The following is a 23,928-nucleotide window of genomic DNA, read 5'->3' as shown; positions in this document are numbered from 1 at the left end:
AGATCTCTGAAGAGATTCAAAACTCATGTGGGCATTGCAATCCTGGGCAACTGCTCTGTGTGACCCTGCTTTAGCAAGGGACTCAGACTAATAAATGATTTCCAGAGCTCACTTCCAACCCCCACCCACCATGCTGTGGTGTTGTGACTTCCAGGGAAGGAAATGTCAACCCATCAAGGCAAGAGGAGCTCCCATCCCAGCCACCTTTGGACAAAGCACACCCCGAGGCCAGAGTCGTATCCAACTTCTGTATTTAGTGGCTCTTTACAGAACTTGTTCCTTCCAAAAGTGTTAAACAAAGTTCATCGAGCTCATAGAAACTTTTGAAGTACAGTAGATGAGCCTAACAAAAACGTGACCGGTATGTCCCGCCAGCTTCGATACAACAGGATTGCCGTGCTCAAGGCTCTCCTAAGTGCTTCCTTGAGTCCTATTCCACTAAAGCTCCCACTAGCACATGATAGAGAAGAGCAGTCAACAGTCACACCCCAACCTTCTGCGGCGCGGTGGCAGGGAAGAAGAGTGGCTGTGGGCAAGCTGGGGCTTGCTGGGGCAGGGCAGGTGGGCAAGGAGAGCTGTGCCTTGGCAGAACCACTGTTAGCATCACTCCTCAGCTACCACCCAGATAGAAAAATACCTTTATTGTGATAAAAATGTAGACAGTGGGGGTATCAGTCAATGCATAGACTTGGAGCCTGGCAGAGGAGGCCTCCCAGCAGTGGTGGCCTTGGTGGCTGATGCCACGTGGTCAGGGGATGGGGCACAGCAGCCCAGCATGGGCCACAGTACATTATTTAAAGGCAATTTGTTGGCACAGGCTGGTTGGCTGTAGTGGAGTCAGGGAGGCAGTGAGGAGCACATCAGGATGGTGCCACCACCAAACTTCTGCACTTTCACACAGGTTCAGCCCTTGAAAGCCCAAGAGTGATGGTGCTTTGCCCAGTTGAGGTCTGAGCTTGCCCAATTCAAGCAGAAGCCTGGTGCGGCACCCCAAGGCTCATCCCAGCTCCACCAGCAGCCACTGCCTGGGGATACAGCCACAGCAAGGGGACAATCCTCTTGCCCAGATGCTCTCTCTAAAAAAAAAAATGCTTCAGCCTCAAAACTGGATGTGACGCTAAGAGGGTTTGACCTCCTCATGAGCACATGGCTCATGATTTTTGGGTGCTCATGCACAAGCATCAGTGCCCCCGGGGCAAGGCTCACAGGCTCCAGCTCTTTTTCTTTCCCAAATGGATTACAACAGAGCATAGGGAACCAGGATTCCATGGATGTCCAACCCCAGCAAGCCAGAGCCATCCCCAAGCCTGACACCCAGGTACCTCTTCTCCTCTCACTCCCAAAACGACAAGCAGGGCTTGATTTGTTTGCCTTCTCATCATTTTCTCTCTTCCTTCGGGAGCTGGCAGGAGAGCACTGCACCATACCGGAGCTGCCACCGGTTGCCGGCTGGAGGAAGCACAAGGGACAGCGTTGGGACCATGCTACATCTTGTTCCAGAAGGCTATTGCAGACATCTCTACAACATATACAACCGCACGGGACGTCCTGTGTTACAAAGGGTTCCAAAAACATAAACCACCAGAACTAAACAGATACTCGATGGCATCGGGGGGGGGTCTCACTTTAGAGTCTTCAGGGACTATGGTGCAGTCTCTGGCTGGGGTAGAAGCGATGCAGTGTCTTACAGACAGGGGTGGGAACAGTTTATTTGGTCAGTCTCATAGTGCTTCTTGATGGCTTTGCTCAGTTAAGTCTTTTCTGTGGGTTTGTTTTTTTTGGGGTTTTTTTGTTGGTTTTTTTGTTGGTTTTTTTGTTGGTTTTTTTGTTGTTTATTTTTAGTTTGTGTTTTGTTTCTTTTTGTTTTAATCTCATCCAGTGGCAAACTACAAGACTTCAGTGTACATTTCATGACACGACTGCTACATCATCTTGATTTTTAGAGCTATCTTTAATATCAAAGCAGCTTAAGCTGTTAATAAATTCCAAAGTATCCTTTTATTAAAATATCTAAAAGAGGTCTATAAATATTTTTTTGTTTGGGGTTTTTTTTTCTTTTCTCTGCTAAAATTGTTCCCAGTTTTTCACATTTAAAACAATGCAGGGGAGGAGGGAGTCAGCTTTGTAGTGGGGACCTCCCTTTCCATGGGTTTTCCCCTCCATGGTGCCAGCTGCCGGTCACCTCTCGGTGTTTTATATATATATAACAAAATATATATATATATATATAGGGGGGTTGTGTATATATATTTAGGGCATTAGGAGGGCTCAGAACTCCCATTCGAGGGCTTCCTCGCGGTTGGCAGCCCGCTCCAAGCGATGGATGATGTTGTTGAGGTTGGCCATCTTCTCGTGGCGCCGCTGGACGCTGGTGTTGAGCCGGGGGCCGGGAGCTGGTGGCAGTGCTGGTGAAACTGGCCCAGCAGAGGATGGCCCCGGTGAGGCTGAGCCGGTGAGGCCAGGCGAGGATGCGGCCGAGGGTGACGTTGGGGAAACCTCCAAGCTGCAACGGGATGATCCTGATGAGGACTGGGAGCTGTCAGGGTGCGTGTGGGGGGGTGCGGTTGCTCCGGTGGCAGCACCAGCACGGCCTCCTCGCCGCGGGAGGCTACCAGCACTGGGGGAGGTGGCATGGGGAGCAGACCCATGCTCCTCCTGGGGAGGTCCTGTCCCCTCAGCTGCCCCAGCTGGGCTGTGTGAGTCCCGTCGGTGGCCCCAGCCGCCAGCTTGCCCCTGCTCCTCCTTCACCTTCATGGGGGTGGTGGTGGAGCAGGGGTGCTCGCTCCCCCCAAAGACGGGTTTACGGTCCTCAGCATCTGAATCAGGGCTGTTGGGGGGCCGGCGCCCAGCAGTGGCGACCCCACCACTCTGCTCTGGGTCTGTGTCGTTGTCCTGAGAACCCTCCACCAGCATCTCCCGGCGCATCCGTGACCTGTTGGCATACCATCACGGAGAGACAATGACCACCAACCACCAAGTTTTGGAAAAGCCTTTCCAGACAGAAAAATGTGACAAGATCCCTTGAGAGGTCAAACACTCAAACTCCACCTTGTTGGTCTCAAAAACCTTCTTTTGGGGAAAATCACTGCTGCTTGAACATGGGGAATGGACTTTGCCATACTTTGGACTGTTTCCAGCCAAACCAACCCAGTTTTGCAAGGGTTTTCCACTACCTTTTTTTGTTGTTCAATGCATAAAAGTTTTCAAAGGTTTATTTTAAGGCAGTTGTGTTTGCTGAGGGCTCGAGGGGCTTTCACAGGATCACACAAGAGGAGAGGTCACGAGTTTAAAAGCCTCATTAACCAGTGTTTTACCAAGAAGCCTGAATCTTTGAGCCCTCCCAGGCAATGACTCCACACACAAAACCTCAGCCAGCTGCCAGCAATACTGACCAGCTTCTTTGTGCTGCCTAGAGGGAGCTGGAGTCATTTGGAGGCTCTGTGGGCTGAACACAAGCACCTACTGCTTTTGATACTGGTTTATACAGGGCTGTTGCACCACGGAGCCGGAAGCTCTTGCTGTGGGTCTGAGGAGGATTCAGGAGCCATGTGTTCACCTGCAGTGCTGCCTGATGATAAAGCCTGTGCTTCTCTCCAGGACTAGGCTGCTGTAGGGATGGATCCTGTGCTCCAGAAGCCTCCATAAGGTTTCCCTCCACCCACTGCAGAGCATCCACTGGGTGGTGCTCAACACAGAATTGCATTGGTTGGAAGAGACATGTAAAATCAAGACCAACTGTTCACCCAGCACTGCCAGGTTGCCACTAAACCATGTTCTGCAACATCACATCCACAGAGCTTTTCAATCCTTCCAAGCATGTTGACTACACTACCTCCTTGGGCAGCCTGGTCCAGGGCTTAAGAACCCTTTTAGGGGAGACATGTTTCCTTATGTCCAGCCTAAACCTCATGTGCTGCAACTTGGCCATTTTCTCTCATCCTATCACCTCTTACTAGGGGAGAAGAGACCAACACCCATCTGGCTCCAGTGTCCTTTCAGTGAGCTGTAGAAAGTAAGGTCTCGAGAGTCTTGAGACTCCTTTTCTCTGGGCTAAACAACCTCAGCCTCAGTTCCCTCAGCTGCTCCTCACAAGCTTTGTGCTCTACACATGACATGTTCAAGTTGGTCAACACCTCTTGACCACCTGCCATCCAGGGCACATGCTGCAATCCTGTACCTGGGGACCACCAGTGACCACATGTGGGTCTGCACCTCCCAGATGAGGCAAGAGAAACTGGGAAGGCTGGAAAGAGTGACACCACCTTGGTGGCACAGGACCATCTGTCTAAAGCCCAGGAGTGCCCATACCTGTAGTTGTGGAACCAGTTGATGACAGTGTTGGTCTTGAGGTTGAGCTGGAAGGAGAGCAGCTCGATGGTCTGCTGGGAGGGGTAGGGCTCTAGCTGGTAGGCTTTCTTCAGGGCTTCCTTCTCCTCTGGGGCTAGCACCACCCGTGGCTTCTTGATCTGGAGGAGGCTGAGGTCCTGCGGCTGCAGGCTGGGGCTGGCACACTCGGAGCGGGCACTGGGGGACTCACTGTCTGAGCCAGCGTTCATCAGCCCGTAGCGGCGTTTCAGGTAGGCTGCAGGAGAGGACACCCAGCTGTGCACCGCTCACCCCCACACCGAGCTGCCCCCAGCTCAGCCAGCACCCCAGACCCAGTAGCAGCATCACCCTGCCTCTCACCTTTCTTCTCCAGCTTCTTCATGTCACGCAGCTTCTCCACATTGTGCGGGTCATTGAGCCAGAGCTGCATGCGGACGAAGGGCTCCCTCCCCTTCAGGCTCAGCTTGTGCCACGGCTTGGGCCTGGAGAGGAGATCGGACACCGAGCCCTGTGTCAGGCCCAGGATGCTCTCCCCAAACAGCCGCTGGCCTGGCAGAGGAGAAGCAAAAGTGGTTACAGTGGGGCAGAGCAGTAGAACAGGCACTTCAGTCTCCCCATGGAACGAGAACACCCTATATCCCAGCCAGCATCCTTCCCAACATGCTGGGATCCCCCACAGTGAATGGAGGTGAGTTTGTACTCATGGGAATTGGGGTGATGCATCCACGCAGCCTCACCAGCAGCTCCCGAAAGCCCAGGGTGGAGAAAGGGTCCGCACCTAAATTGTTGTCCGTCAAGACCTCCTTGACCTTCTTGGTGATGGAGTAGGTGTCCAGCTCAGGAGACATGGCAACAATCTCCTGGATGCCCATGGGTCCCTGGTTGTTGGAGTATGTCTTCCCACCCAGGACAGGTGTTGACCGGCTCTCAGGCTGCTGGTTTTCTTTGCTGCTCTCCAAGGCCAGGGTGAGTGGCTCCTGGCAACCCTTCTCGTGCTCAGTGGGGCTGGGGGGCGGCGAGGGGGATGGCTGGGGCTCCGCCGGGCTGGCTGCGTGACACCGGGGCAGAGGGGTCAGCGGGGACGGTGGGAGGGGACGCTGGGAGCAGGAAGGTTATTTTGGAGATGTCCAGAGAGGGGAGATGCCAGCCAAGTCTCTCTGGCAGCTACAGCAAAGTGGGTGTTGCCAGTGGAATAATTAAAGAGAGAAAATACCACTAATATAACCCCCCCCCTACCAAGTTACTGCTTTATGCCAGGCATGAAGCCAAATATTTTTATTGTGGTTTTCCTTTGTTTTTCAAACCCATTTCTAACAAAACAACATGTGAGGATCTGTACAACAGCCCTAGGGGGTTTGAAATGAGTTGGTTCCACCGGAGGAAGTGGGGCAGGGTAGTGATGAAAAGGACTGGGGTGTGCATGAGGTGCTGCTGGGGGCAGCTCTTGGAGGCACTGCAGTGGGGGCAGGACAAACTTACCCTGCTCTGAAATGGGATGAGGGAATGAATGTAAAAGCATCAGGGGCACTGGTGGCACATGGAGTCCACGAGGACAGCAGTGGCACTTACCCTGTGAGGCTGTCGGCTGCTGGCTGATGCCCTGGCCCAGCTGGTCAGTCAACCAGAGCTGCATGCGGATGAAGGGCTCCCGACCCTTCTGTGTCAGCTTGCTCCATGGCTTGGGTCGCGATAGCATGTCACTCACGCTGCCCTGGGACAGCCCCAGCACCTAGGACACCACGCAGGTGTCACCCCTTGGGGCAGGGCTGCTGCCTGCCCTCCATCCCCACACAGAGGGAAGGGAAGCAGGTTGCTCTCAGATGCCATGCGCACAGCCCCACGACATGACTGGATCCCTCAGCCACAGGTGCTGGTTGAGTCACCAACCCTGGATGTGTTTAAAGATCATTTGGATGTGATGCTTGGGCAAATGATTTAGGGGTGAACCTCGTAGAGTAGGATTATAGGTTGGACTTGGTGATCCAGGGGGGTCTTTTCCAACCTGAATGTTTCTGTGATTCTGGGACTCTGGTAGGTCCCCCTGGGATACCCAGTAGGCTGGGAGGGTGATCCCCAAAGGGGTCAGGGCACTCCTGGTGGGATGTTCCACCAATAAACTGATGGCCAATTCTGAGAGACCACTTGAAGTTGGGTCAGACTCTGAGGACTCAGCATCCTACAAGGAGAAACCCACTGGGGAGGGTGGGGACCCTGGAAGGAGCTGGAAAGAGGCCACTGATGGGTCCCAGGCTCTGGGTCAAAGAACAGAGGGGACACAAGACCCCCCCTTCTCCAGGGTGGTACCTTCTCTCCAAAGATCCTCTGGCAGATGCCATTCTTGGCCAACTTCTCCTTGACCTGCCGAGTCAGCTCCAAAGTGTCCACCTCCCTGTACATGTACATCTCATACTGCTCTGGTGTGAGTGGTGGCACGGTGGGCTTCAGGGTCCGTGGCACATAGGCAGGGTAGTAGGAGAGACGACCACCAGCCGCTGGTTCCATGCCAGCTCCCTCTGTCTTCATCTCCGACAGCCGGTGGGGCTCATCATCTGCTGGTGGCAGCTCATCCTCGTTGGTACCACTCTCACCAGGCTCTCCCCGTGGCCATCCCCGACCATTGGCCATGCTGGAGTAGCTCGAGGAGGAGGAGGAGAGCGATGGTGAGACAGAAGTGTAGGGTCGGCTGAGCAGGCTCCGCTCGGATGCCCAGTGCTGGTCAAAGTAGGAGCCAGCATCACCAATCTCTGACTTCACCTTCCGGATGATGCTCTGGACGAAGGCAGCAGGTGAGAGGACAGCCAGAGGTGTCTGCTGGGGGCTGGGGCTGGCCCCGCTCCCCTCCTCTTGCTTGACATAGGTGGAGACAATATTCTGGTTGACAGTGGCCAGTGTGGAGCGTTCAGCTGGTGACGTGTCCCCAGGGTGCCCACTGCCCCCCGACTCCATCTCCAGCAGCGCCTGCTGCTGTGCCTGCATCTCCCGCCGTGCCTGCTCCAGGATGTTCTTGATGGCGTCCTCTGAGCTGCTGCCACCTGTCCCGTTGGCCACTGCCTGTGATGCTGATGGAGTTTTGGGTTCCCCTGCAAAGAAATAGAGTGAGGGGAACCCAAAGCATCCTACAATCCCAGCATGGTGGGCATTGGAAGTGGCCTCTCAGAATCATCTGGTCCAACCTCCCTGCTAAAGCAGGGTCACCCACAGCAAGTTGCCCAGGATTGCAATGTTGAGATGAAGACTCCACAACCTCTCTGGGCAGCCTGCTCCAGAGCTCCAGCAGCCACAGACCAAAGATGTTTCTCCTCATGTTCAGACGGAACCTCCTGGGTTCCAGTGTGTGCCTGTTGCTTCTTGTTCTGTCACTGGACATCACCCAGGAACGTCTGGCTCCATCTTCTGGCCTCCCACCCTTTAGCTCTTGCTGAGCATTGATAAGATCCCCTCTCAGGCAACAGCCATAGCTCTCTCAGCCTTCCTTCTCATAGAGATGTTCCAGGCCCCTCAGCATCTTTGTAGCCACTACTGGACTCTCTCCAGTAGTTCCCTGTCTCTGTTGAAGTGGGGAACCCAGAACTGGACTCAGTGCAATGTGATCTCACCAGGGCAGAGTAGTGCAGGAGAAGAACCTCCCTCAACCTGGTGGCCACTCATTCTTGGCCACAAAAGCACACTGCTGGTTCATGGTGAATTTGGGCCCCAGCACTCTAAGGCCTTTCTCCATGGAACTGCTTTCCAGCAGGTCAACCCCTCACCTGCTCTGGTGCAGGAGGTTATCCCTCCCCAGGTGCAGCACTCTACATTTGCCCTTCTTGAACTTCATGAGGTTCCTCCACTTATCATTTTACCATGTGGTAGTAATCAAAAACACAGGAGAAAAGGGATTTTTGTTTTCTTGGTCTGATTCAGAGCACTCTCCATCAGGTGGCTGTCCCACATGAGTGCAGATGAAGAGGACCAGCAGCACCCACAAAGTTAAAGCTGTGACACCCCTAACTCAAAGTTTGAGTCGATGATTACAAAATAAATCTCACTGCCAGTGAAGGCAGCAGACAAACACCTTTGTTTTCCCTGTCTGGTTTTCTGTCCTTCCTGTCTAATTCAATTCTGCTGATTCTGCTTTCTCAGCAGATGTCCTGCTTTAATGTCTTTCATTTCTAGTAATTGACTGTGAGCGCAGCTGCTTCAGTGATTCCTCCTGCCAGGTGGATCTTGCATCCTGGTTTAAGCATCTGGTTTAGGGCAAGGGGGAAGAAAGAGCAGATCCAAAGATTCTGAAAGCCCAGGTACAAACATTGCTGCCTGGGGAGTTTTCCATCCCTAACAGTATTTAGCAGCATTTCTTCTTTTCACCATGTCCTAAATCCCTATGGATGTCAGCGGGAGAAATGCCAAGCAAAGCCCATTATGAGTTAGCCTGGTGCTGGGCACCCAGTGCCACACTTAAAATCATAGAATCATAGAATGCATCAAGTTGGAAGGACCCTTGAAGATCATCTTGATCTCATTCCCCCAGCTGGTTTGGCATCTAGGCTTACCCCAACCCAGGTGTAGGACCTTGCTCTTCACCTTAGTAAACCTTCCCAGGACTGAAGAGGGTTTGGCCACCCCTGAGGCTACACACACACCAGCACCTACCTCCCTTCTGTGACTCGATCTCCTTCTTTGCCTGCTCCAGGATGCTTTTGATGGCGTCATCAGAGCCAGTCTCGGGCGTCCTGATCCGTGGTGTGATGCTACCTGATCAAAGAGGCAGGAAAACGGCTTTGTTACCAGCACTGGTTTTACAAGCTCCACTTGTGTGTCAGGAAGCATTCACTGCTCCTCGTCTTTGGTTATTTTTAGGGCTGATGCTTTTAAGACAAATGTCACTCCCACTTAGTTGCCAACTGGAGCATGGGGAGCCCCAGTAGCCCTGACTGCCAGCTCTTGCCTCCAGCATAACGCTTCCCAGCCACCTTGCTTGCCCCATCCAATGGCACCTGCTCCCCACTGGCACACAGGGTTCTGAGCAGAGGCACAAGAAGAGTGACCACATCCCCCATCTCTGGCACTGTGCCCTCCTGGCTGTGCATGTGAAGGATTAATGTTGAACCAGATCCAGAGGATAGATGAGAGCCCTTTGGGTTGAAACATCAGCAGATGCATGGACCAGTATAATGCAGTCCTTGTGCCATTGTGGGGACCTGAATGACCAGTTGCCACCGCTGCCACTGCTGAGATGGACCCACCACACCCAGAGCAGGACATTACCATTTCACGGTGGTGCCAACACCATGCCAGGGTCCTGCTGCACTGGGACTACATTATTTTAAGGAAATATTCCTGGGCACATTGATTGCTCTGCCACGAACCAGCCTAATGAATAATTGAATGTCACCTGGCAGAATTAATGAGTGAAGCACGTCTGGGGATGTAGCTTCCACAATGATGGGTTGCTGTTAATTGCTGCCATTTGCCAAGGCTCCATCCTGCCCTGCTGCAGCTCCATCCCACCCCACAATAAGTGGAGGGACCACCAGAGACAATCCCTGAGTGCCACCAATGAGCCCACACATCCCCTTGCCTGTCTTGCAAGCACGCCAAGGGCTGGCGACCCCCCTGCCACACAACTGGGCACCCCAGGGTGCTGCTGGGGTGAACTGAGGTACATCAGGAGGGAATCTCACAGCACCACTTGCAGCATCCCAGGGCAGGACCCGTTGGCTGGGGCCACCCCAACCACTTACCTCTCTGGCGCACCTGGATAGTTCTCAGGGCCAGCACATTCTGCTCGTCGGAGAGGAACTGCTTCATCTTGATGAACGGCTCCTTGCCCTTCACCGTCAGCTTGCGCCAGGGCTTGGGCCGCGCCAGGATCTCACTGACAGAGCCCTGTGACAACCCCAGCACATAGTGCCCGAACACCCTCTGCCCGATGTTGTGCTTCAGCAGCTGCTCCTTCACCTGGAAGGCGATTTCGGCTGTGTCCAGTTGCTCCTCCTCGGCAGAGCTGCCAGCACTGCTCTCGGACGGCTCACCGGGTGGGCTGGCTGCACTGGTAGTTGGTGTGGTGCTGGGGGGCACAGTGCTGCTTTTGGCCCCAAAGAAGGTGGAGGGAAAGGACGGTGTCCCCCCAGCACTCTCGCTCTTGTAGGTGGGCGGTGGGAGGTGGGGAGTCTTGGGGTCCCCTGAAAGTCGCTCGCCCCCTGGGAAGGGGGACATCGAGAAAGTCCGGGGGCCATCAGGGGCCAAGCCAGGGCCAGGTAGAGGTGGAAGGGGAGTGGGAGAGGTGGGTTCATCTGCTGAGGCGTGCTGGGGGGATGGGTACGGCTGTTCCATGCCCAAGGAATCCTTTCCCGACTCATCTTCGGAGTGATCCTCCTCTAGAGAGGAATGAGAGAGAGGGAGACGCACTAGAGTCCCCCTGGCCGCTAGTCCCAGCACAGCCCCGAAGCAAAGCATCTCCTGCCTCAGCTTCTCCAGGTAACATTCCACACCTTGTCCATCCCTCCACCCCCCTGCTGCCTCTGGTCTCCTTCCCACAGCCAGGGCAGGTTTCAGCCCTATCACCAAGTGATGGTCCCAGAAGGATGTGGGATTCCACAGTACCCAGTGACCCTACCAGTGTTAGCCAGGAGGTTGGGCTTCTCCAGCAGGTACTTCTGGGAGGGGTAGAAAGCCTCCTTCCCTAGGAGCAGGGCCTCCTCCGCCTTTGATATGCTCTGCAAGGAGCCAAGCCGAGATGGGAAAGGGTGGTGGAGGCACCGGCGGCAGGGCTGGCACGTGTGCTCCAGCCTGGCGAGCAGGTCGGCACCCACCGTGGCACTTGCCTGGGGAAGGCTGCAGCTGGCAGAGGCCACCTTCATCGCCTTCAGGATGCTGGCAGGGAGACAAGAGGGGTGACTTGGTGGGTACAGCTTTTCACAGAATCAGAGAATCACCAAATGGTTTGGGTTGGAAGGGATCTATAGCTTGGTCCACCTAGACCATCTGCCCTGCACTCAGCAGGGACATCTGCAACTAGAGCAGGTTGCTCACAGCCCCAGACAACCTGACCTGGAACAGTTCCAGCAGTGGGGCACCTACTGCTTCTCTAAGCAACCTGGGCCAGTGTCTCACTACCCCCAGTATAAAAAATGTCTTTCTTCTCTCTAGTTTAAATCTCTCCTTTTAGTTTAAACCTTATCACCCCTTGTGCTGTCACAACAGGCCCTGCTGAAACATCTGTCCCCATCTTTCTTATTTGTCCCACTAAATAAAAGGTCACAGAAAGGTCTCCTTGGAGCCTTCTCTTCTCCAGGCTGAATAAACTGCTGCCATTGAGTGTGCCATGGGTGCCAGCAGCAGCCAGGCAGCCAGGGGACAAGGTAGCAGGCAGGGAGGGTGGTCAAGCCATACCTCAGCTCTGTTTTGATCTCCTCGTAGTCTGCCTGTGCCTGCAGCTTCTCCTCCAGCTTCTGTGGAACAGAGAAGTGTCCTCACAGTTTGCTCCCAGCATACACTCAGCACAGCTGGACCCACAGACCCCCTCCCTGGAAATCCCCTGGGTCCCATGGGTGTACCTCGATGGCTTCATTCTTGGCGGCCAGCTGCCCCTCCAGCTCGGCGATCTGGTTGGCAGAGGACTCTTCCAGTTCCTGCAGTGAGCTCTGGAGGTGCTGGACATCCTTCAAGAGCCGCAGGATCTCCCGGTCCTTGGCAGCCAGCGCCGCCTCCAGCCTCGACCCTGAGCACATGGAATAGTTCACTTTGTCCTGCCGGGAGAAGGGATACCATCAGCTCCTGGGGCCCTAGCGCAACGATCAGCTGAGTCCAGGACTCAGTCCTGTGGCATGGGGACCCAGGGTGACACAAATGCCCTTGAAGATGTCCCAGGTGCTATGGGGGTCCACAGCCCTCTCCCTGAAGGAGCATGGGGCTGCAGATAGGGCATGGCCAATACTACCACATCCATGGTGGAAAAATGCCATGGTCATGGTCATTTTGGTTTTGCTCCTTAACATGGTGGGATGCTCCTGAATGAAAAAGGGTCCCCCTGAGCCAGTGGGGTGTTTCTGAGTGCAGCAGGGTGCTCCTGAACATGCAGGGGTGCTTCTGGTAGCTATGGAGTGCTCCTAGCTATGATGGGTGCTCCTGGCTGCAACAGATGCTGCTGGTCATGATGCAGTGCTGCCAGTCAAGTGGGAGTGCTGCTGGCCAAGATAGGGTGCTGCTGGTCCTGAGAGGGTGCTTCCAGCCCTGATGAGCTGCTGCTGGCCCTGAGAGGGTGCTCCCAGTCCCGATGGGTGCTCTCACCCCAGCAGTGCCTGTTGGGGAGCAGCAGGCCAGGCGCAGGGAGCTATTGACAGCTGCCAGCTGCTCACGCAAGCTCTCCACTTCCCTCTGTGCTGCCTCTGCTCGCTGCAAGAGAGCAGAAAGCACATCAGGCTGAGCATCTGCAGCTCATCCTACTCCATGCAGGGCAGAGCAGGCCCCCAGGACCTGCACTGACCCACACTTCTCCCGAGCATCCCACCACCACCACCATAAGCTCCTCCCAGTGTATTTCAGCTCCCCACATCCTAACAGTTTCCTGCCCCAATTCATGGGCATCAGCTCTGGCCCACCTCCACCTCATTTTCCACCCAAAGGCCTGTATGTCCATGGGAACTGCTCTTTAAGCCTCTTTTATTATGCACACACATTTACTTGTAACTACCTTTTTAGAATTAAAGCTAATGAATAGGACCAAAAGTAATTACACCAGAAAGCAACATCAGGCTGGGGCCATTCTTGCCCTAAGTCACCGGGGAGAGGCTGGAGGTGACAAACACCAGCTCCAACAGCCAAAATGGAGCCTGGTAGAAACCCAAAGGCACCAATGACCCCCAGTATGGGGCAACAGTGGGCAGATTTGGAGGAGTCAGTGATGAAGGAAACGAGAGCCCTCTCCTTTGTAGGGCTTCCCAATCCTGGAGCTTGACCACCTCATACCATTCTGGGGGACAGATACACCAGGTGGTGTGGATGCTTGGGTTGCTGTGGTGGGTGCAGCACCTGAGTTCTGTGGGGTGAACTCCATGAGCCCCAGAGCCTGTGGCCAAGCACAGTGGAAAAGAAGCAGGATACATGCCCTGTGCTGGATAGAAAGTCACCTCCTGGCTCACCTGGTTGGCTTTTTCAAGGTTTGTCATGATCATGGCTACTTCATCTGCCCTGTGACAAGAAAGGAAGAGGCATCAGCAGGCACAGAGGCATGGGCACTGCCCTCCATGACCAGTGAGTGAGCTCTGCAGCTGAGGAGACCCTGTGATTTGGGATGCTGCTGTGGTCGCTTAAAGTAACTCAGCTCCTCAAGCCATTTAGAAGCACCATGGGGACAACTCAGCACTGCTGCAAGCAGCTCAGCCTCAGACACATCAACAGCCTCTGGGCATGACTGAGCATCACCTTTGACTTACTTGGATGCAGCTTCCTCATCGTATTTACACCGCAGCTCTAGAAGCTCTGTCTGGGTGGCCTTCAATGCTAGGAAGAGGAAGAGGAGGGTGACCTACAGGGTCAGGGTTTGGTCCCCCATGGCCAGTGGCCCCTGCCCTGGCTCCCCTACCTGCGTGAAGTACTTTGATCTTCTCCTCTGCCTCCCCAAGACGAGCAGCCAAAGTGACCTGTGCTTCCTGCAGCCCCCTGAGAGACAGGCATCAGTGATGGGCTGGTGGCACCATGGCCATGCCAACCTCCCCAGACCACGTGGAGACCCTCTTACTCTACCCCATTTCTTGCTGACACTATGAAAGATCTGCCAGGATGAGTTCAAGCTGTGTTTTCCCCTGATGCTAAGGGGTTTGTAGCCATGGGCGTAAAATATTCACTTTGGGATGAAAATGGTCTCAATCCCTGGGGCTGAGCTTCCTCTGACAGGGCATAGGCCAACCCCCCTCTCTGGTAATTAACTGGTGGAGGAAGCACTCAGGGAAAAGTTATCCTGCTTTATTTATAGCCTGCACTTGCCAGGAACTTACTTGCAGAGATCTGCAATTTATGGTTTAAAGATTCCTCATTTGTTTCCCAGTGCAGCATGTTAAGGAATAACAATGAAGGTGCTGGAGAAAGTCAGGAGCTTCCAAATTAAAAGGCCATTTCATGAGGTTCATCCCCCAACTTGGACTGAACCCATTTGTCCAAGCAAAGACATGTGTTAGGGAGATGGTGCAAGGGGCTGACAGGAAGGACCTGCCTGGCTCTGCCCACGTTCCCAAAATCAGCATGGGATCAGGGAAGGAGAGAGGAATGAATGACAGAATCATAGTATTGTTTTGGTTGGAAGACATCTTTAAGATCATTGAGTTCAACCTTCAACCTAATACCACCATGGCAATTAAACCATGCCCCACAGTGCCATCTCCACACATTTCTTGAACACCTCCAGGAACACTGACTCCATCATCTCTCTGGGAAAGCTATTCCAATGCCTGACCACTCTGTTCAAAAGATGATGGATGTGTGGATGGGTGGGTGGATGGATGGATGCATGGATGGATGGATGCATGGGTGGATGGAGAGTGGTGGAAGGGCACTCAGAGCACCTAGGACTGTGTATCAGGTTTCAGGACAGGATGAGGTCGCTCTTAACCTGGACAGCAAAGAAGTTGCAGAGGGAAGGACAGGCAGGACACAGCAGTGGGGACAGAGACACATGTTCCACAGCTCCCCAAATTGTCCCTGTACCCCGAACTCACTCACTTTTGCTTTTCTGCCTCATTTCTCTGCAGCAAGGTTTCTGTGCACGGTGCTTTGCTGTCAGTGCTGGAGACTGGGGGCTCAGCTGCTGCTGCAAGCCCAGCTGCCGGTGATGTCCTGTCTCTGCGCTCTGCAGGGGGACAGACACATTTCACACAGCCGTGCTGGGAACAATGGCAAAGGCCACCAAGCTAGGAGCATGGGCCAGGGGACAAGTCCTGGCCCCCAGACCCACTGCATCCTGAGGATGTTCAGAGGCATGTAGGGGAACCTGGTGGGGGACTGTCACTGCCACCCTTGCCCTCAGGTTAGCTGGTGCTGGATGGTACCTTTGGTGATGAGCAGCTCCGGGTGCTTCTTCCAGGGGCGGTTGAGGTCCTTCAGTGGGGGTGGCTCGGGCTCGAGGCGCTGGAGCTGCTGCAACCGGTCCTCCAGGCTCCGGGCAGCCTCCAGCACAGGAGCAGGGTCTGCAGGACATGGGATGTGGAACAGAGCTGCAACGATGCCAACACTGACCCTCTCCCACTTTCCTAGGGACCTGCTGCCCACCTTAGGAGAGCCACTCTCCACACCTTGCTTCAAACCAGACCAAGTGCCCTCCCATGCTGCTGGGTGCTGCTGTGGGACACCTCGATCCCACAGGAACATTCCCTGTTCCTCACACTTTCCATCACCAGTCCCAAGTGTTGGTGAGGATGCATGGGGGATCATCACCTTTCCAAGCCAGTGGGTGGCTCCTGCAACTCTGATGGCTCCAGTACCATGAGCCAGCGGCCCCCAAATCCACGGTGGCCCCAGTGCCACCAGCGCTGGCCAGTTTGGGCACAGACAATGGCTGTTTGTGCCGAGGTAAGCAGGTGCATTCTGAGCCGTCCGTCTTCCCTCTGTCAGCATTACACCATCATTAGCTAGTGTCTGCTCAGCAGGGTGTGCCATTATGTCTCCCAGGGCTGATGTAATTATACATTGACATAATTAACCCAGCAAGCCCATTAAGCAGGCCAGCTAAAAATTCATCTATAATTATTTGTTGTGTGCATGCTAATGAGTCCATCTGCACTGCCATTGTACAACATGAACAAATTAATTTACAAGTCTGAATTTTTTAATAAGTTCAAGAAAATGCCTCCTATTGAGCCAGGTTAATATAGGTTTGGAGTTGGGTTTTGTTTTGGTTTGGCTGGTTTTTGGTTGGTTTTTTTGTTTGTTTTTCAGAACAGAAGAGGAAAGAAAATAGATCTGAAGCCTCCAGGGTCAAAAAGTTAGACAAACATGGAAGTGGGACAGAGCTGGGCTCACTACTGTATGGCATGGACGCGTGGCAGGCACCCAAGGGTAAAAAATAATAACAGTGATAGGAAAAAAATCAAGTAACTGGCTGAGTCTGCTCCAATCAGGACATGGAGCAGCTCAGGGAATCAGGGAATGGAGCAAAGCTGGAAATGGATAGGTTCAGACTGGACATGAGGAGGAAGTTCTTCACCATGAGAGTGGTGAGACTCTGGAATGGGTTGCTCAGAGAAGCGGTTGAGGCCCGTTCCCTGGAGGTGTTTAAGGCCAGGCTGGATGAGGCTCTGACCATCCTGATCTAGGGTAGAGTGTCCCTGCCCATGGCAGGGGGGTTGGAATTAGATGATCCTTGTGGTTCCTTCCAACTCTGACTGATTCTATGATTCTTCTGCTCAGCAAGTCCCCATCTGAGACAGCAGCAGTGTGGAATGAAGAGAGTCTGGTACCACCGTGGGCCCTCCATGATATTTGGGGTGGTTTGGAACTGTGCTGGCACAGCCCACCCTCAGCACCAGGCATCTTTGGGGTGAGACTGAAAGATTCAGGACTTAGACCATGATCCTTGTTGCAAGTGTCCAGCATGGATATTCCTTGATAAACCAAGACAAGTGTCCCCCAGTATTAGGGTTTGGGAGTCCCACCAAGCTGGCACTGCCCTCTCATCCCACAGAATTGCTGCTGTGTGGTTCAGGGACCCACCACAGCACCCACCAAGTGGCTTCCCTGCAGGACCAGTGACTGCCAAACCAAACACACTAATGTCAAAAGCCCCTGAGAATCCCTCTCCACAGGGACTGTGCCCCCTACTTCCTCCTGGATATCACAGTTTGTGGATAGGTGGAGATAAGAGGTTTGTGCCCAGATTCCAACCACAGGGACACATCCAGAGGTGGGTGCTGAGCCCTGTCAACACACTGCCAGGTTTGGCACTGAAACAAGCACTCTACTCTGCCTGGGACCCTCCTGGGCTGCTCATGCCAGCCTTTGGCTCATAGCATGTCACAGCCTGGCATCCAGCAGGCTGGTTTCCCCCTGAGGATGCAGGAGTTCACCATCAAAGCAGGAGGGTCATGGCAATGTGGCACAGCCCCAACCAGACTGGATGCTCCCACAGCCATTAATAACACCAGTAAGTACACGAGCTGAGCTGAGCTGAGCTAACGATACGGCTAATTAAACCCTGTGCTCCAGGCCCCAGCTCACAGGTGGCAGGGGCTGGGTGGGGTTTCCCCAGCACTCCCCCAGCCCACAGGCCACCCTTATAGGGATAAAGGCCAGGCCAGGACCCATCTGATCTGCACGAGCAACACTTCTCACCTCTGTGATGAGAAATGATACAGGAGGAATTGGCCCAAGCCATAAGGCTCTGGGGATTTTTCCTGGGTCACCATTTACCCTCTGACAAAGCACAGTCCTCCCCACCAAAACACAACCAGGGTGATCCCCCAGTGTGCTGCACCCCAGTTGGAGCTGATATACAGGGGTGAAGTGGTCAGGAGTGGAGCTTTTAGAAGGGAAAAAAGTAGTGCTCCAGTGCCACTCCCTACATCAGCTGGGGCAGCACTGACACAGAACACCTGGCTGCTGTGGAGACATCTCTGCCACTATGTGCAAGGTGTCCAGATGCACCAAGGGGTGCCAGGCACCACGCTCTCATCAAGCTCTCACCATGATCATACCATGTTCATGCTGCTTGTAAAGAAACCTTCCTGCTGCAGGGCTGAAGAGTGAAATCCCTCAAAACCAAGTGCATCACCTGCTCACGCTGAGGATCATGATCACACTTTAAGCCACAGGAGAGGGCTCAGTAGACTGCCCATAACACAGGGAACAGACTCTCTATGGCTCCTGGCCACTCTCAGGACAGGGTAGAGGAAATGCTGCAGCTGAGCAGTGGTGACTCACTGGCCACACAACAGGATGACACGAGAGGTGACACGAGAGAGGCACATGCTGCATGGGGACGTCAGGGTGCCACATGCTTCAGCGCTACGCCTGGGTGCCACAGCACGGCATCACCCTCCCATGGCACAGCCAGATCGTGTGGGAATCAGCAAGTCTGTCTCACAAAGAACCTTCTACCCAGGCACCTACAGCTGCAGGCTCACTCGCCGTACACACGTACCTATGCTACAGCTATAAGAAAGGCTGCCACTAGGTGGCGCAATTGGCCGCCCTTTGGTGGCACCGGCAACGCTGCAGCAGGCATGAGCGCGGGCAGGGGTGTCCCCTCGGTGCCCCCAGCCCCGACATAGGGAATTGACCCTCGAGGTTTTTCCCTGTGCTGCAGTAGGTCTGTTATGCTGATCTTTGGTATCCTCATCACTACATCGCACAGCCATCGGAGCAGCTTGAGGTACTCATGTGATGATGGTGAGATGGGTCCCAGGTGCTCATCACCTTTTCCTGAGCATGCACAGCTCCAGGGAACACTCCTGTGCCTGAAGACCAGCAGTTCAGCTCTGTGCCAGGGCCTGGCCACTTGGACCTAGCCTTCAACAGAGGACTCTGTGCCAAGAGCTGAAGGGTGACATCTCCGTGCTGCTGCCTGGCTCTGAGAAGAGCCCAAGGCCACCCACGGGGCATCTGTGCTGTGCTGGCACCTCTCCCACCAGGGCAGCACCTCCTCCATCACCCCATCCCAAACTGCTCAAACACATCCTACGGATCCCTCCACGAGTCAACGTCAGCCTTAAATCAAATCATCCCCAACAACAATGACATTAATTATGCTTTTACCACATTTTACTGCTTCCCCCCTCCCCTTCACGCCACATCTGTGTGAACAATATCCAAAAGATTTACGGTTTTCTCCCGTAATTACAGACACACAGCCAGCTCACTTATCAAAATACTTGCTGAGCAATCAGGCTCCGTTACAGTCTCTGCCAGAGATTTGTGTTGACAGCAGCCATTCAAAGCAAAAAAAATGTCGAATCAGGACTTATGTGGCGCTTGGAAAGTGTTCCACAAAGAGTTTGCCTGTCGAGAGACACATGGACACGTAACAGACGGGGACAAAATGCCAGGCAGGAGGGCTTGGGGAGAGGGAAGCGAGAAATGGGTGAAGAGAAGGAGCAGAGAGAATGGAGGAGAAATAGGAGGGGTACAGAGAGCACAAGGGAGCAGTTCTGAGGTGTGCGTGTGCGTGCATCCATGTGCACGCGTGTGCAGGCAGGAGGAGCAGGGCGGGTGAGTGTGGGGAGGTGGGGAAAGAAGATAACTGGGTTCTGGAAGCTGAGCTGACATTTGGTTCTTGTAGCACAGGAGAAAATTTAATGAGGACAAAAATATGTCTCCCTAATTCCCCTAAGAAATCATTAAAACATTTTGTTATTCCTAAATGTCTGGAAAATGAATTAGTGGCCCTGCAGGAGCCCTTCTGCGCATCTTCAGCAGTTTGCAGTTCTCCTTCCTCACCGTGCCAGGGGATGCTCCGTGCCACAGCCAACCCCCTGGCTCAGAGCATGGCAGAGCCCACGGCGGGGAGTGGGGAGGGTGCTCCTTGCCCCTCATCCACAGCCCCTCATTCAACCCTAGCACCAGCTCAGCCAACACAAGCCTCAGGGCTGCCCTGTGCCAGTTTCCCGCTTGGAGCGGTGTCCCGCCTGGGAGGTACGCCCCGACACGGCGCTGAACTGGGGAAAGCCGGTGGCAGGAGGCGTGCTGCGAGCCGGCGCTCGGCCGTTTCGGTTAACTTACCGTCAAATAGACAACTGGGGATAGCCGCAGTGTTATTACAAGGGCTGAGCAAATGTATTCCTTTCCTAACGTCAAGATGCATTTGGCTCAGGGGCTGAAACACAGCGATGGCAAAAGCTGTTTCCACTCCTCTCTTCGGCCGGGATCTCCAGAGCACCATGCAGCGAGAAGAGGTCGGCGACGCCGGCCACACCGGGGGTGGGGAGGGCAGCCCTGCCACGGTCCACGCTGGCTCCTCTCGGCACCGGCACCGGCACGCAACTCGTTAGGCAGCCAGGTCGCCACCGCGCTGCTTACCTGGAGCTTGGATTAATTGCTTGTACACGCTCAGGAAAGCCGTCTCAGCCTCCTTGCTTCTCTTACTGAGTGCAATCACCTGCAGGGAGGTGGAAAAAAGAGGCTCAGAGACGGGTTTGGAAGAGGCAAACAGCTCTACCAGGCCACGAGGACTGATGCCACCCATGATTGGCCCACGGGTCCCCCCCGGCACAGCTCAGTGCCCTGTGCAGCCGCTCGCTGCCTCGGGCTAAACTCCCCTCGCCGCTGCCATCTCACGTCGCCCTGAATCATTGATGCGCTCTGAGTAAATGAAAATTATAATTTAATGTCGGCGCTTAAATAAGAAATAAAGCAGCCTGCCCCTTGTTGTGCTCGCCGGGCCGCCGCCAGCGCACGCCACCTCCCCCGGCGCCCTCTCCCAGCGCCATCCGCCGGCAGAGGCGACGCTCCTGCCGGGACGGGGACATCTCCTCTCGCTCACGTCCCCGCCGAGGTGCAGGTGCTGCTGGCATGGGCTGGGCGGGGACACGGCGTGGCTAATAACCCAACGAGAGATTAATCTGCTGCCCGCTCCCATCCAACATTTATGAGCATGAATCATTTACTCCCCTTAATTTTTCAAGGCACGCTGACACCGCAGGGAGGGGGCTGCTGCCCACCGGGCTCCAGTGCACTTTGTGGGCCAAAGGACCCCTTCCTACCTCTGCACATCACACAGGGATCTGTGTCCCTGCCACAATAGGCACAGCAATCAGTTCATAGCTGGAAAACATCACACTGATCCCAAATGGATCAAACCTGGACAGGCTGCAGACTTGGGCAGGGAGGGACTTTGTAAAGTTCAACAAGGGCAAATACAGAGTCCTGCACCTGAGGAGGAATAGCTTCCTGCAAGGGGCTGACCTCCTGGAAAGCTGCTCCCCATGGAGAAGGACATGGGAGTGATGGTGGACAAGTTGCCTGAGAACCAGCAGTGTGTCCTTGTGGCCAAGAAGGCCGTTTCCTGGAGGCATTAAGAACAGGGTGTACAGAAGGTCAGGGGAGGTTCTTGTCCCCCTCTACTCTGCTCTAGCAAGGCCACATCTGGCATACTGGGTCCATTTCTGGACTCCCCATTTCAGGAAAGATGGGAAAACACTGTAGAGCATTCAGGGAAAGCTACAAAGGTGCTGAGGGGCCTGGAGCATCTCTGTGAGGAGGAAAGGCTGAGAGACATGGAGCTGCTTAGCCTGGAGAAGAAAGGCCTGAGAGAGGATCTTCTTGATTCTCAGCAAGATCTAAAGGGCCTGTGGGGTGCAAGAGGATGGGACCAGACTCTTCTCAGTGGTGCTCAGTGACAGGACAAACGGCAACGAGCACAAACTGGAACCCAGGAGATGCCATCTGAATGTTGAGGAGAAACTTTGCTCTGAAGGTGCTAGAACCCTGGAGCAAATTATCTGAAGAGGTTGTGTAGTCTTCTCTGGAGAGATTCCAAACTTGCCTCGACATTGTGATCCTGGGCAAGCTGCTATGGGTGCCCCTGCCTTAGCAGTGGGGGTTGGACTGGATGATCTCCAGAGGTCACTTCCAACCCTCACCATGTTGAGATTCAGTGAAATAGCGATGGAGGAAGAGGTGCCCACCCAGCACTCCATGCTGGCACACACGCTACTGCCAAAAGCAGACTAGTCAACTGACCCCTCCTAAGTCACCAGTGGGCTATTTATCAAACAAAGCCCAAACTTCACCCCTCATCCTGGTGGCAGCTCTTGTGCTGGAGCATCTTTTTCCTCTCAGTGCTGGTGTAGCTCCTGGCTCTCCCCACCTGCCCAGCTGGTGCTGGTTTGTTATTCAGAGCCAAAGCAAGGCACTCATTTGTAAGCCAGAAGCCACCTGAGCAAACTGCCTTCTCCTTCTCTGCTTGCAGGCACTGGAGCACAAAGATCATTTTTCTATTGTTAAAATTGTATAAGCTGGGCTTTTTATAGCCTCTTGTACACAAACCTACTTTCTCAGTGAGCATTTCCAGCGGAGGAGGAATTTGGGGGCTTTTTTTCAGTGTTCTACAAAAATGCTTGGCTTCAGGGTGCTTTAAAATAACAGTAAAGCAGGGAAGAGAGGGGGGAGGCAGCAAGCAGATAGTGAGTGGCACTGGCTGTGTATGGCAGCAGGATGGAATCCTGCTTGCTGAACCCACCAGCATTGGGGTGGCACTGGGAGCCTTGTGAGAGCATTTGTCAGGATATTCATAGAACCATACAATCTGTCAGGATGTTCACAGAACCATAGAATCATAGAACTGTTGAGCTTGGAAGAGGCCTTTGAGATCATCAAGTCCAACTGCTCACACAGAGCCTGCGATCCTACCACTACTGCTAAACTGCTACCACTAAAGCACATCCCTCAGCACCATATCCATGGGTCTTTTAAATCACTCCAAAGATGATGACTCCACCACCTCAGTGAGCAGCTTGTTCCAGTGCCTACCCTTTCTGGTAAGAAATTATTCCTAATACTCAACCTGAAATACCCTTGGCATAATGAGACCATTTCCTTTTGCCCTTCCACTATCAGCCTGTGTTGGGGAGCTTCATGGCATCAATTCCCTCAGCTTAGTGCATCCAAGGGAATTTGCACAGCAGGATGGGGCAGGACTGGTGAAATGGTCCCCAGATGCCTTCTCTGACGAAATAGCCACGAGTGTCATGTAGAAAACTGAAGGTCCCACTGATCCAGTCAAGATGCTGATAGTAGTTAGCAGGTGGGAAGTGTTACATATTTATCTCCCAGGATGGAGCTGAGTGGTGGGTCAGTCCCTCACATGAACTTTCTGGAAAGCTGGATTGCCCCCAGTGATTCTATTGAGAGGCAAGGTTCATAGGAGCACAGTGTGGGGTTACTGCAGGCTCCTGCCCACTCTGGAGGCACAATATTCTCAGTAGAGTATGCTCAGAACTCCATGGGGATTGCTGAGGAGAGGGAAAGGTTTCAAAGTTTCCTCTTGGAAGGCACTTCAGCTCTGTGATGTGAATTCAGGAATAAAATTCAGTGCAAACAGCCCAATTGGGAATCCTGGCCCAGCTCCTCCCTGCTGCCATGGTTAGGGCTGCATGGGTAGCAGGCACAGGTGACAGAGAAGTGATGAACACACCAGGGCTGGCCTTTGGCTCTGCACCCTTTGGTGGATGCCACCTCAGAGAGATAGAATAATGGGATTATTTTGGTTGGAAGAGGCTTTTGCAATCACCAAGTCCAACTGTTAACCCATCTTTGCCAGGTTACCACTTAACCATGTCCCTCAGCAACACATCTCTACGGCTTTTAAATCCCTCCAGGGATGGGGACTCCACCACTTCCCCGGGCAGCTTGATCCAGGGATTGACAACCCTTTTATGGAATAATTTTTTCTTAATATCCAACCTAAGCCACACTGCTATGCCTCATGTAGAGCTCAATAAATACCTCACCCCCCCAAAAAACAGCCCTAAAATCAAGGGTTTGTAAGGAAAAAAAAAACAAATCCTTGCTTTCTTGTGGCAGAAGTTGGGACCAAACTGTGCACCCTCATCTGAGAGAGCCATATCACCAACATCCTGCTAAAAGGAGAAAATGGCTAAAGTGGGAGGAGGAGAGATTTAGAGTAGACATAAAGAA

At 53.7% G+C, this 23,928-nt stretch overlaps 1 protein-coding gene across 9 annotated transcripts in view; it reads right to left on the bottom strand.

The window, feature by feature from the left end:
• Positions 1 to 234: 234 nt before the first annotated feature.
• CUX2 (cut like homeobox 2) overlaps positions 235 to 23,928 on the bottom strand; it is an 82,262-nt gene continuing 58,568 nt past the window's right edge. For 2 of the 9 annotated variants that reach the window (XM_064168965.1, XM_064168967.1), the window contains exons 2-19: positions 20,311 to 20,389; positions 15,351 to 15,488; positions 15,025 to 15,151; positions 13,892 to 13,968; positions 13,743 to 13,809; positions 13,449 to 13,497; positions 12,598 to 12,702; positions 11,865 to 12,056; positions 11,701 to 11,759; positions 10,925 to 11,181; positions 10,050 to 10,685; positions 8,959 to 9,060; positions 6,631 to 7,406; positions 5,896 to 6,055; positions 5,105 to 5,374; positions 4,687 to 4,875; positions 4,309 to 4,582; positions 235 to 2,932 (exon numbers count right to left, since the gene is read on the bottom strand). In XM_064168965.1, coding sequence (XP_064025035.1) covers positions 2,269 to 2,932; positions 4,309 to 4,582; positions 4,687 to 4,875; positions 5,105 to 5,374; positions 5,896 to 6,055; positions 6,631 to 7,406; positions 8,959 to 9,060; positions 10,050 to 10,685; positions 10,925 to 11,181; positions 11,701 to 11,759; positions 11,865 to 12,056; positions 12,598 to 12,702; positions 13,449 to 13,497; positions 13,743 to 13,809; positions 13,892 to 13,968; positions 15,025 to 15,151; positions 15,351 to 15,488; positions 20,311 to 20,389 — 4,221 coding nt within the window. In that variant the 3' untranslated portion in view covers positions 235 to 2,268. Of the gene's footprint in view, positions 2,933 to 4,308; positions 4,583 to 4,686; positions 4,876 to 5,104; positions 5,375 to 5,895; positions 6,056 to 6,630; positions 7,407 to 8,958; positions 9,061 to 10,049; positions 10,686 to 10,924; positions 11,182 to 11,700; positions 11,760 to 11,864; positions 12,057 to 12,597; positions 12,703 to 13,448; positions 13,498 to 13,742; positions 13,810 to 13,891; positions 13,969 to 15,024; positions 15,152 to 15,350; positions 17,465 to 20,013; positions 20,390 to 23,928 lie in introns of those variants that run through there. The other 7 variants (XM_064168968.1, XM_064168966.1, XM_064168964.1 and 4 more) reach the window with 7 other exon arrangements.

This window comes from Pogoniulus pusillus, chromosome 30 (genome assembly GCF_015220805.1).
Source record: "Pogoniulus pusillus isolate bPogPus1 chromosome 30, bPogPus1.pri, whole genome shotgun sequence".
In the NCBI taxonomy this organism is placed as follows: domain Eukaryota; kingdom Metazoa; phylum Chordata; class Aves; order Piciformes; family Lybiidae; genus Pogoniulus; species Pogoniulus pusillus.
This window is presented reverse-complemented; position numbering and strand designations above follow the sequence as displayed.